Raw genomic sequence first — 12,607 nt, forward strand, 5'->3', positions numbered from 1 at the left:
CCATTTCCCTCCGGCGGCCCCCGCCCCTTCCCTCTTCCTCCTCCTCCTCCTCCTCCTCCTCCTCCTCCTCCTCCTCTTCTTACTTCTTTTTCTCCTACTTCTCCTCTTTCTTCTTTCTTCTCTTCTTTTTCTTCTTCTTCTTCTTCTTCTTCTTCTTCTTCTTCTTCTTCTTCCTCCTCCTCCAGCTCCTCCCCCACCCCCTGCCCCATTGATGTGTTATTATTGGGGGGGCTGGGGCAGTAAAAAAAGAAGAAGGAAAAAAAGAGCGGGGCTCGGCTGGGAGAGGTTGAGCGCGGAGCTGACCGGCATCGGCGGCGATGGAAGAACTTACGGCGTTCGTCTCTAAGTCTTTTGACCAGAAAGTGAAGGAGAAGAAGGAGGCGATCACGTACCGGGAGGTGCTGGAGAGCGGGCCGCTGCGCGGGACCAAGGAGCCGACGGGCTGCACCGATCCCGGCCGCGACGACCGCAGCAGCCCGGCAGTCCGGGCGGCCGGCGGAGGCGGCGGCGGAGGAGGAGGCGGAGGCGGAGGCGGAGGAGGCGGAGGAGGTGCAGGAGGAGGAGGAGGAGCAGGCGGAGGAGCTGGAGGAGGGCGCTCTCCCGTCCGGGAGCTGGACATGGGCGCCGCTGAGAGAAGCAGGGAGCCGGGCAGCCCGCGGCTCACCGAGGGTAACGGCCTAACCCCCCAGCCGCGGTTCCCCTTCCCGCCTTCCTGACTCCTCTCGGGCGGGAGAGGACCCCGAGGCCCAGCGGGGAGAGGGGCGGGACGCGGAGCGGGCCCTTGGACCCCAGCTCTGGAAGCTAGAGTGATGATGGAGGGGTGGGAGTCCGGTGGTGTGCACGGTCGTGGGTGGGGTCCGAGTGTGTGTGAAGAGGGGGGGGCGTGGGGTTTGCGCGCGCCCTTCTCGGATGCTCTCGCTATTCCCATTCCACTGAAGCGCATTTCACCAGCCAGAGGATGGGCCCGCAACCCAGACGGCCCGCGGGCGGATGGGGAAGTTCGGTGGGCCCGGCTGCCGCAGGGGTGCTGACAGCAGCTGGGCCAGGCGGCAGGATTCTGGTTAGCATCTAGCGCCGAGTTTGCGGGAGCCCCTTTCCTAGGCCTGAGAAAGAAAGAAAAAGAGAGGAAAGAGAGAGAGAGGGAGGGAGGGAGATTTCACCCTGGGGTCACCCCCGGGTTTCGGGCCACGGCTAAGATCCGCTCGAACTCCACGAAGATCCTGGATCCTCGGATCCTGGAGGTCAAAACTTCCCATTCTCTTTGAGCTGTTACGATTGAACGAGGCCGAGGCATGCTAAGGTCCAGGCTAGGCTGTTTCTCTCGGGAGACGCTTTAGGCTCCCTTTTTTGGGGATTGGTTTTTCGGTATTTACACAATTGCATTACTGTTTCGAATCATCTCTGGTTTCGTGGGGGGGGGGGGGGGGGGGGAGGGAATCCTTCCGTGCCAACAAAGTGTTAGGAAATGGCTTTATCTAAATGGTGGGGCGTCCTGTACCAATTCAAAAGAATTCAACAATAAAATTAATTTGGCACTCGGTGCCTGCAGTAACTGGTGTGCTGCCATATTTTTCCAATTAAGAAAATATGTGACATGCGTAGAATCACATATTTAAGCAAGCAATTAAGTTGTTTATAACACGGTCTGTTCCTGTTTAGGCCAATAAATGGAAATTTGGGGGCGAAATCGAGATTATATTAAGTCTATTAATCAACTGGAAATGTGGACATCTTTCTCTTTGAAGCTCCAAAAGTTTGAGAGGCATCCATCCACTGTGGATAACACGAAATACACAAAGCCTTCTCACCCCTTTGGCAGAATCTGAAGGGTGTTTTTCGTGTTTAAATTTCATTACAATATCAGTGGAAATATTTTCTTATTAACTTGGCCCCTAATGTTTACTATAATGTTACCCGCTTCCTCCCCAGTGGAAGGACAAATGTCCATAAAACGAACTCTGAGAACAAGAAATGCGGGCAACACCTAAAATCACCGTAGCTAGAATGCTAGACTGGGCTCGGATCTAGAGGCTCCTTCTTCCCCCAGACTAGGCAGCAGGTCCTCCTAAATTTGAAAAGTATAGCACCGTTGTCGGGCGGCCCAATGCAGGCTCCCCTGCCTGAGTCCGCAGCTCCAGGCCCTGGGTACACCAGCATGTCGCATCGTGCGGTTAGGGTCACAACCCCGGCAGAGGTAGTCCTGGAATTGTTGATTTCCAAGCTCAGGACAAGTATTAATTTTTCTGCAGGCCGGCTCTTCCGGAAATGATTTTTAACACCCATGCTGATCGGGATCCTGGGCTAGGAAGAACTACAAACAGCCTCGACTATCCAAACTCAGCTTTGACACCTTAAAAACCCAAGGTTCCGACTCAGGCGCAGAGCATGAAGGTTCCAGAGGGCAGTTTATGTTGATATGTTGATATGGGGGCTTTCCTGATCACTGGCCCTTACTCTCATGTGTGTGTGTGTGTGTGTATATATATATATATATATATATATATATATATATATATATACATACATAAAATCTCCCTCGGTTGACTCTGTATGCTCACGTTCGCAGAGCTCCTGTTTTTAAAGGGAGAAGGAAGGACAGTATAAAGTAGCAACGGGTGTGTGCAAATCCAGAGCAGAAAAATGCATATTTTATTAAACAACCGAGCTGCTGGATGCATGAAAAGGCTTTGAGCAACCAATAGAAACCAAGGATCACGAATGTTCCGCTTGAACCTGTTGATCTCTGTGGGTTTAAGCGTTTAGGGTCGAGTCTGTCTTTCCAATGGGGAGAGAGAAGGAGAGAACAGAGGCAGCGGTCTGTTTCGCGCGCCACCGGAGGCTGGTTCTCCGCCTCTCGCCTTTTGGCCTGGCGTGGGCGGCGAGCCCTTCAGGCCGCCAACATGGCGTGGGCGCCTCTTGTCAGGCGTCCCGTGTCTGGCGTGGGGGATAGAGACTGCCTGGCCACCCGTGGGCTGTCAGCAGGGTTGGGCTCGTACCCTGGGTCAGCACCGAAAGCCCGGAGATGCGGCTCTCTGTGCCGCACAGCACCCGGGTCTTGTTCTGCCGCCGCGACCCTTGGGCCCAATTGTTCCCAAATTAGAGCAGCAAGTTTGAGAGAAACAGAGCCAACGGAGGCCAGAGCTGGCCTGAATGGCCCAGCGCTCTGGGAATAGCCGGTGAGAGGCCAGTGCATGGCCTCGCCGCGCCCTTCTGCCCTGACCGGGTTCTGTGCCTGGCCGGGTGCGGCGCTCTTGATTTCTGGTGTGCTTGGCAGGGTGTGAGTGCTAGAGAGGGTGAGTGGAATGCATTTGGCGTTCGCGGGGGAGGGCAGGGGACGGTGGAGTGCACAGTGAGGAGGTGAGTAGGCTACAGTTGCGGAGGGTTGTGTGGGTGAATAGCTGAGGAAGGGCTGCCGGCCAGAGTTGATCTTTCACGTCTCCAGATTCCTCTTCCTCGGGGTAGGGTGAGACAGTGGACAGAACTCCGGGAGGGGGCAGGATCCTCCATCCTTTTGGAGACAAATCTGGTAACAGGATTTGCCGTGTTGTTTTTGTCCGTGTGTGTGTGTGTGTGTGTGTGTGTTTCTGTGTGCGCACGTGGACATTCGCGTGGCCCTACTTGTGGTGCCCCCTCCAGTGTCCCCAGAGCTGAAGGATCGCAAAGAGGATGCGAAAGGGATGGAGGACGAAGGCCAGACCAAAATCAAGCAGAGGCGAAGTCGGACCAATTTTACTCTGGAACAACTCAACGAACTGGAGAGGCTTTTTGATGAGACCCACTACCCGGACGCTTTCATGCGCGAGGAACTGAGCCAACGGCTGGGGCTGTCCGAAGCCCGAGTGCAGGTACCTAGCTGTGAGGAGGTCAAGGCAGGGCCCGGGGAGTGGAGGAGGGGCACGCGTGGAGGAGAGGCCGCTTGGGGGACATACAGCGAGGGCGCAGCGGGTTCAAGAACCTGGAGTGAGGTGAGAAGGAAAAGGATGGTCTTTACTAGAGGTCCTATTTTCCAAAGTAAATCTTTGTATTATAGCCTACCCCCCCCCCCCATCCCAACATATGTTCCCAGCAGAAGAAAGCTGTGCTGGGCTTGCTCCCAGAGTTTCTATAAACCACACCCCCACCCCCCTCGCCTCACGATGCCTTTAATGTGGTTTAATCCTAATGGGCCTACTTTTATAAGCCTTAAAAAAAAATCCCACAGAAAGCGTTTTATCTTCTGGATGCCTTAAAAGTTACAACGAATATTTTGTTCGCCTGAGTTGGTTTTCCTTGAGGGTCTGCTCCGGGGTCTAGGGTTGCCAAGCGGATATGCCAATTAGGTTTATAGATGTACAGACTATAAAGAAAATTAGCAACTGTTAAGTGCGGAAATTTACAGTTTGCCGTTAGCAGTCGATCTCAAACTGTGTGTAAAACAGTAAAGCAGTAAATGCATTTTGGTCACTCTTTGTTCCTTCACTTAACCTGACAGCAAACCTGAACCTACAGAAACTTGATTTTAAAACAATTCACATATCTTAATATTGGCATTCCCAAAGTCCAACACCCAACAAGTGCCTTAACGTGATGGAGTTAGGGTTGGAGCAGGTTTTCTTTACTGGTTTGTGGGGGTGAATATAATGGCAATAGGCTTTGGGGGCATTCAAGGTGGAAAATTATGTACATACATGCATGCATATCCTTCTAGTTTTATGGAGAAAACATTTAAATGTTTCAGATTGTATTTCCGCTCAAATAATAAACTAGAAGAAAATGATGGTCATTATTTGTTTGAACACATGGAGCAGTTTTAGGCCTGAACATCTGCAGCTGTTACAAAGTATCACTGTAACAGATACTCCCAGGGTCTCTGGGCGCAGAGACCACCATCTGCAGCAAACTATGCAATTCTTATGGGGCTTCCCCGCATCTTGTAATAGGATCAGGACAAAAACAGAGCAGTCACGTTGAAGGGGAAAAGTAATAATAGGCTGCCTTGGTCATCACAGCCGTCAATAGAAGGCTCTGCTCTTCTTTTTTAAGCCTCTCCTGCTTTGCTGTGTGTACTGAAATCTCTAGAGACTCAGCAACCCCTTAAAGACATGATGATAATTATTACAGTTATGAGCATTAGTATCGCAGTTCCAACTCTTCTAGGGGAAAAAAGAGGCAAGAAGCCTCAGGGCATGTGAGTTACACAAAGGATGCCACCCTGGCATGAAATCTACCCTTCTATTACACTAAATGGCAGGGGAATTTTTGAAGATTTACATTGACTATGACACGGCTTTCAAAAACAAGAAAAATCTCTGAAGCACTATTTTTCTTTTATAGTTTTTTTTTTCAAACCTTAATTTGTGAATCAGTCAATATGCTGTATTATTGGAACATAATGCTGTATGACTGGAGTGTAAAAGCAAGGTTTATATGAATTTTTAAAAATCTGTCATACTGCCTTTAAAAGTTGGCAAGTTTATTTAAGAAGGTGATATCTGGGAGAAGACAGTATCCAGGAGTTACTTGATTCATACCCCATCCCCTTTTCACAGCATGTTGTTCTTTTTTTTTTTTTCTCATAAGAAGTGAACTTTATTGCTGGTCTTTATTTTTTCATACTTTTATTTAAATTTTAGAGTTATTTTCTGGATGCGTCTCTGCTACCCTAACTGCTTTTTCTATAGAAGCAAATTAGATTATCATGATAATAGCACAATTATGCTGCAACTGTGTTACACTCTGCTGCACAGAGGAACAGAGAAATTCTAAACTTCTTTGTAGTGAGGCTTTTATGACACTAATTACCTCTTCCCCCACTCTTATCTTCCTCCCCCCACAACCAAAAAAAAAAAAAAAAAAAAACACAACAAACCCAGAGTCACTATTTGCTTTGGTGTTTGGTTTTTCTTGAAGATGAAACTAATTAATATTACAGGCTATTAATGAGCACATTCTTCTCAGGTCTTACTGGGCAAACATCTAAACCCATTATCACGTTGGTATCAGGTATCAGGGAGAGTTTTAGGCCTTGGGGACTCTGTAATGCAGAAAGATGAAACCAGGACTAATAGTAATTTATCAAGAAACAATTTATCTTGCAAAAGTCTATGAAATCTATTTTTGCTGTTTACTTGCATTATTTGACTTTGGAAATTGAGAGTGTTTTTTATAATTCAAATATTGCTTGCTGTATCTCTCAATCCTTGCCTAAAACACTATTCTTTTGTCATTGTACTCTGGTAATTAAAAGAAAATGTTGGAGTTCGTAACACCTAGGCTTTATTTTGTTTTTCCAACTTGTAGGTTTGGTTTCAGAATCGAAGAGCTAAATGCAGAAAACAAGAAAATCAACTCCATAAAGGTATGCTTCTCAAAGAAAATCATATTCTCAGTAAAAAGAGAATTGGGTAATGTCATTACACAAAGTCAGAAAGAAACTTCTAAAATAAAATCATGGTATTTATTTAAAAATCTGCTCTGAAGGCAGTTAATGAAAGTCCTAAAGTTTGGGAGTAAATTACATTTATTTTAATTATGGCAGCAGTGTAGGAAGATAACTGTCCAGTTCCAGAGGAATTAGTTCTGTCTTAGTATCATTTGGAACCCTGGAAAACAGTGCTGGAAATATTAACCTCATATTATTGTGTTTTGTTCCCCATTTTTTTAATAGGTGTTCTCATAGGGGCTGCCAGCCAGTTTGAAGCTTGTAGAGTTGCACCTTATGTCAACGTAGGTGCTTTAAGGATGCCATTTCAGCAGGCAAGTATAGCCCGCTTTCAACCTGTTTTTAACTGTAAAAAGACCCGGATGTTTGCTTGAATTGTTGAATATACCTTCTCTCTGAGTCCCAATGTTGGTGTCCATGCAGTTGAAGAATAATTTTGAGATGATATAGTGGATTCACTCCCCTTAAAAAAAAAAACAAAAACCCTATACAATGTCAAGGGCCTACGTGTCTAGTCCTTTCTGTCCTCATGGGAAACCTGCAGGGGCCTGAGGCCAGCAACCGGTCCTTTAAAAATGCACTAAAGATTGCACTTGGGGAGAGAAAGGAAAAGGCTTTTGATTAAGATTTTGTCAGATCCAATACAGAGGTAAGTCCTCAGGTGTTTTCTAAGGCAACTTTCTAAATATTTTTCTAAGTATTTCTTACCCCTTAGTCACATTAAATGTGTCTGGCAGAAGAAGAGTAAATAAATAAAAGTACTTCCAACTCAGACTTGATTTTTTAAAGGTGCCTCTGCAAACAAAGCTTCATCTCTAGTAGAGAGGGAAGCCTTGGTCTTCCCAGGGATGCCCTGCCTCTGCAATCCCTTTCTTAGGTATAAAGAAACCTTTAAGACTACATTTTAAAAGGACAGCCTGCAGCAAAGATTTAATCCTGGGAAATCCCAGTGCTCTAAACACCCCTGTTCTTCAAGCCTAAGGGCGCAAGCCTTACCCAACCAGTGCCTGACCTTGCCCATCCTTAGCCAGGACCCCTGCTTGGTATGGCTGTGAAGTCGTGAATTAGCTCTCAGTTGGTAGCACCCTAGCTCTCAGCTGGCAGTCTCCCCTAGACTGGGGAGACACCTGGGCTTACCCATGTATTGACGGTTAGTGTTAGGGAGATCTTAGCTCTCTTGGCACCATAGGACTCTAGCATCCTGATGCTAGGCTTTTGAAGCAAGGAGAATGATTGGAGAAAGAGAGAGTGGGATCTTAAAAGGAGACCCTTACTACTCATAAAGTGATCTGCAGGCCTGCAGCACCAGCACCACCAGGGAGGCAGTTAGAAAGGCAGAATCTCAGGTCCCAACGCAGACTGTCTGAATCAGAATCTGCATTTTAACAAGATCTGCATTATAACAAGGCTGATTGTTACAGCAGTAAATGTTGGAAGTACTAACAATTGTGCCAGTTGTTATGAAGATGAATTAATTTCCCTAAGTAACAAGGAAAAGTTTTACAGTTTGCTTGTTAGCACTTGGTTACTTGTTAGTGCTTTAGTGGGGTAAGGGATGTATGATGGCATCGAGAGAGCCTTTCCAAATTACCTTTCTAATTTTGAGGAGGGCTATTAACACGATAGCAAGGTTGCCCTCTGATGGGCCCAGCTCCTGAGAGGAGCGGCCACATTCCTGCAGATAGGAGTCCCTCAGGGCCCAGGGAGATAAGGTGCTGAGCGAGTTGCAGAGACTCTGGCGCACAGGAATATCCCAGATTCAGTAACAGACTGAGGAGGTCAGCCAAACGCCCCTTTCCTGTCCCTAGCCCCAGCCTTCCCCCTCGCCAAGCTGGACGCCGTTAATGCTCTGTTTCTATTCTGTTGTCACCCTAGGATAGTCATTGCAACGTGACGCCCTTGTCCTTTCAGGTTCAGGCGCAGCTGCAGCTGGACAGCGCCGTGGCGCACGCGCACCACCACCTGCACCCGCACCTGGCCGCGCACGCGCCCTACATGATGTTCCCGGCGCCGCCCTTCGGACTGCCGCTGGCCACGCTGGCCGCTGACTCAGCCTCCGCCGCCTCCGTGGTGGCTGCCGCCGCCGCCGCCAAGACCACCAGCAAGAACTCCAGCATCGCCGATCTCAGACTGAAAGCCAAAAAGCATGCTGCCGCCCTGGGTCTGTGACGCCAACGCCAGCGCCAACGTCGCGCCTTCAGCGCGGCGTGCACCCTGCACACCCTCCGCGCCTCGCTGCTTTTCCGTTTATCCCCCACGGATCTCCGGAACCTACCCTCTTCCCGCCCCGCTGATCACCCTTTGCCCCCCTCCACAACCCGGACTTGGAGGGCGAGACTCCGCGCGGGACCCTCGATCCCACTAGGCGCAGCAGCTCCGTTGCTCCTGACCATTCACTTACCCAAGGGCATAGAATTCGGCTTCGTAGGGGCAAGTTTTCGGGAAGTCTGGAGAGAGACTGAACAAGGGAACGCTAGGACAGCGGAGTGTGGCTCAAGGCAAAGCTGCAACGATGGATTCTTGAGTAGAAATAAAAATCCTGTTAATAAAAAATGAGCAAAAAAAAAAAAAAGTAGAAAAGACAAACCAGAGAGAAAAAAAGAAAAGGGGAACTTATTGCTATTTGGCAGAAGCTGAAATTGGAGAAAGAATCAAGGAACAAAAACAAATTTTAAAAATTAAAGTATTTTATACATTTAAAAAATATGGAAAAATAACCCGGACGAATCTCGAGAGAATGGGGAGGGGGGGGCACCAACTTAAAGTGTATGTTTTTTTTTTTTTTTTAATGGGCTGAAAAGGCAAAACAGAAGGAAGAGGTATACTTATTTAAAGAACTAAGGTTAAAAAAGTGCGCAGCTGGGAAGTTCACAGGTTTTGAAACTGACCTTTTTCTGCGAAGTTCACTTTAATACAAGAAATTTGATAAGAGAGGCGGGCCTCCTTTTACGTTGAATCAGATGCTTTGAGTTAAAAACCACCACGTATGGAAGAGTAAGAAGAGGGAAGACAGTATACAAAGCGAGGAGAGGGAAAAAGATGATATTAATACAAAAAATGTTACCACAGACAATGATTTATCTGAGAAATTATTGTGGCAGCACTGTCCAGACTGCTGACAGTAAATTCCGGTTTTGCATGTTACTTGTATTCCATTGATGGTGTCTCCCCGCTCCCTGCTTTACTCACGTGCACTTACTCCATTTTCATCTTCAGTATGAAAAACAATACCAAAAGCATCTGGAAATTGATATATCTCAAATCTATATTTTTTGCCCCGTCTTTGATCCTGTCGGACAAAAGAAAAAGGTCGGAAGGGAAAAAAAATTTACACTCTGTCCCAAGAAGACGGAGGCGGGCAGAAAATGTGGGGAAAGGAAAATGAAAAGAAGACCAAATGAAATAAAAAAGGTACAGCGCCTCCCACGGCTCCTAGCACACAGTAGGCGCTCAATCAGTGTTAGTCCCCCCTCCCTCCTTTCTTGTATTCCCTCCTGCTGATTTCCTGATGTCCTGTTTGAGAACCTTGCTTTATTTCCCCCTCTCTATCCTGTCACACTCACCTTAAATAACACCCAACTAGATACAAGCAGTAGGTTTGTGTAAAATATGTTGATACACACGAACAAAGTTTATTTTGGCTATAATGTGTGAACTGATGGTTGACTTTCAACATTTGCATTTTATCTCACAAAGGTGTATATTCAAGTAATTTTGTTTGTTTCAATTCATGTAGCTATTTAAACTGGGATACCCTGGACTAAGCAATCTGTATCCCAATCACTAGAAAGCCTCCTTAGTTGTGTTTTTGTTTTTTTTCTAATTTACAAGAAAGAGGAAAAGCTCTTTTAACTGAACTTCGGTATGCGGTTGAGCTTTGTAACTATTTGTTCTCCATGAAAACAAAGTTATTTATATTTGCCATATTTTTTCTAGTGTATTAAGTTATTTTAAACAAAAGAAGATGCTGTTATTTCATGATGTGTTGTTGGTACAAAACGTTTCGGTTTCACCTCTGTTAAACCTTTTAAATAAGTGCCAAGTTATTAATTGAAGACACTTTGCCGATCAATTGAATGAAAATAGTATTGTTTCATTTGATGGGGTTCGCGTCATCTTTGTTCCTGTTACTATTAAACTATCCGGGATAGTCTTTCCTTCTTCCTTTTTTGATTAATGCGTATCTATCTCTCGAACACATCAACTTAGAAAAGCGCTTGCCTCTGCTTCTACGTGCCGCTATTAAGAGGCGATGAGAATGGTGACTCTCGAAAGCGCTGAGCGCACCCCCCCTTTTTTTTTATATCCACCCAGAATAGAAACAGAATTGATTTTACACCAAATCAATAAAGGAGCAGATAGTATGTAAAATAATATAGAATAGACTCCCCAAGACAAACTCTCATTCTTCTATTTAATTTCACCCTTGTAGTTTAATTTCACCCTTGTAGTTTTTCGGGGAACATTTTGGGGAGAAAGGAAAGCGGGATCACGCGGTGCAAAATCCACCTGGGTTAACTGTGGCACAACAGACACTCGACCCCAGGTCGCTGACCCTCCCCAAGCAAGTGATGAAGGTTTGGGAGTAGGGTAAAAGCCGTGAAGGGAACGGGGCTCCAGGGAGGGCCACCTCCTCTTCAGTTTAGCGCTTTGGCCCAGGCAGATTTTTCGTTGGTTTAATTTAGGAAAAGGTAGAAGCAAGGACCCAGTTCAGGAAAAGCCAGGTCCCAGAGTCCTTAGAATACCCAGGATCCCCTCCCTCCCTCCCTCCTACCTCTCCCAGCCCCCTCCTCCCGGAAGAAGGCTCACTAGTAAAACCCGAAAGCGCTGCCTATTTAGCGTAGAGACTGTGAAGACGCGGGCCTGGTCAGGCCGCGGACAGGACCATCCCTTCCAGCACGGGCTCTTGGGATGGGGGGCATCCTCCGCGAAGATCGAGGGTGTCCCGAGGGTCCCTTGGGGGCCCCTTTGGCCCGGAGGACGCGTAGTGGAGACCCCCCACCCCTTGGACAAAGTCCCGCGAGTTCCAGTGGTGCTCCCGTCGTCCCTACTCGGCCTTCTCCCGGGCTGAGCTCGCACTCAAAGCTGTTCCTTGGGTGATAACTTTATATTTATCTTTGTAGCTTTTAAAGACCACTGACCAGCACTTGGGCCGTATTCCGCTTCCAGGCCTCGCAAGTCTCCTAGTTGACAAGTTGACAGCTCTCCTGGCTGACCTCAGTTCTCATAATAAACATCTGCCTAGGGGCGGGGTGCACTTGCAACGGCCGCGCCTAGCCGCCCGCCCTCGCCCAGTGGCCTCCGGCGAGCTCCCGTCCGCGCCAGGGGCCGGGGGTCGGAACACGCAGGCTCCCAGCCCCAGCCCTACTGCAGCCTCCGACACGGGTTCGGACATTTCTTCGGGCACCCCAAGGGAGGTCGGAGGTCACGGGAGAACTTGGAGCCGGGGGTGGTTAGCGGCTCCGTCCCGGGTCAAGCCGGCCGCGCGGCGGACGCGAAGCCCAGTCCGTCCCCGCAGCCGAGCTCTGGGGGAGCCTGGGGTCAAAGGGGGAGGTGCGTCTGGGCCCAGGCAGGCGAGGCCCGGGGCACCAGGATGCGGGCGCGGCAGCGCGGCCTAGGTCGGACCCGAACGTCGCCGGCGGCAGGAGAGGGGTGGGCTGGGCGCCGAGCCCCGCGGGGGCCCGGCCCGGCGGGCGTGGGGAAGGCTAGGAGCTCGCGGAGGCGGCCAGGCCAGCGAGAAGGGCCAAAGTTCTTTGGCCCGGTCGGCGGTACTTGAGCTTGGGCGCGGCCTGCGGGACCCAAGCGTCAAGGGTGTTCGCCCTCCCAAGACTCTGCAAGGGCCCAGGCTGCCTTTCCTGGCGAGTCCGGGCCGCGTCCCTCGGGCCCAGCCTCCCACGCACGCTCAAGCTGGGCCCGTTTTCCACCCACGCCGCGGCTCAAACTCTCAGGCAGGCGCCTGGTTGTGTGAACGCGAAGTTCCAAACTCAGGGTTTCCAGAGCCTCTTTGAGAAGGCGCCCGAAGTCTTCGCTTTAAATTCAGATGAGGCCCAACATGCACCGTTGTTTTGGTAGAAATTCGATAATCCTAATAAATAATAAACATTTTGCCACTCCCTCCCCCGCCACCCCCCAGATCTTTCACACGAAGGTGTGCAAAACCTTCCCAGGCTACAAAATCCCTGATTG

At 48.8% G+C, this 12,607-nt stretch overlaps 1 protein-coding gene across 2 annotated transcripts; it reads left to right on the forward strand.

Moving 5' to 3' along the window:
* The first annotated feature begins 203 nt into the window (after window positions 1-203).
* On the forward strand, window positions 204-10,574 carry SHOX2 (short stature homeobox 2). Of its 2 annotated transcripts, none has more exons than XM_043595040.1 (5): window positions 204-669; window positions 3,637-3,845; window positions 6,280-6,337; window positions 6,647-6,735; window positions 8,297-10,574. In XM_043595040.1, the coding sequence occupies exons 1-5, from the start codon at window positions 318-320 to the stop codon at window positions 8,588-8,590; spliced, it is 1,002 nt and encodes a 333-aa protein (XP_043450975.1). In that variant the 5' UTR covers window positions 204-317; the 3' UTR covers window positions 8,591-10,574. The 2 variants fall into 2 exon arrangements, with proteins under 2 accessions (XP_043450975.1, XP_043450976.1); XM_043595041.1 differs by having other exon boundaries at window positions 8,333-10,574.
* Window positions 10,575-12,607: the final 2,033 nt, after the last annotated feature.

The sequence above is a fragment of the Prionailurus bengalensis genome, chromosome C2, assembly GCF_016509475.1.
Source record: "Prionailurus bengalensis isolate Pbe53 chromosome C2, Fcat_Pben_1.1_paternal_pri, whole genome shotgun sequence".
Taxonomy (NCBI): domain Eukaryota; kingdom Metazoa; phylum Chordata; class Mammalia; order Carnivora; family Felidae; genus Prionailurus; species Prionailurus bengalensis.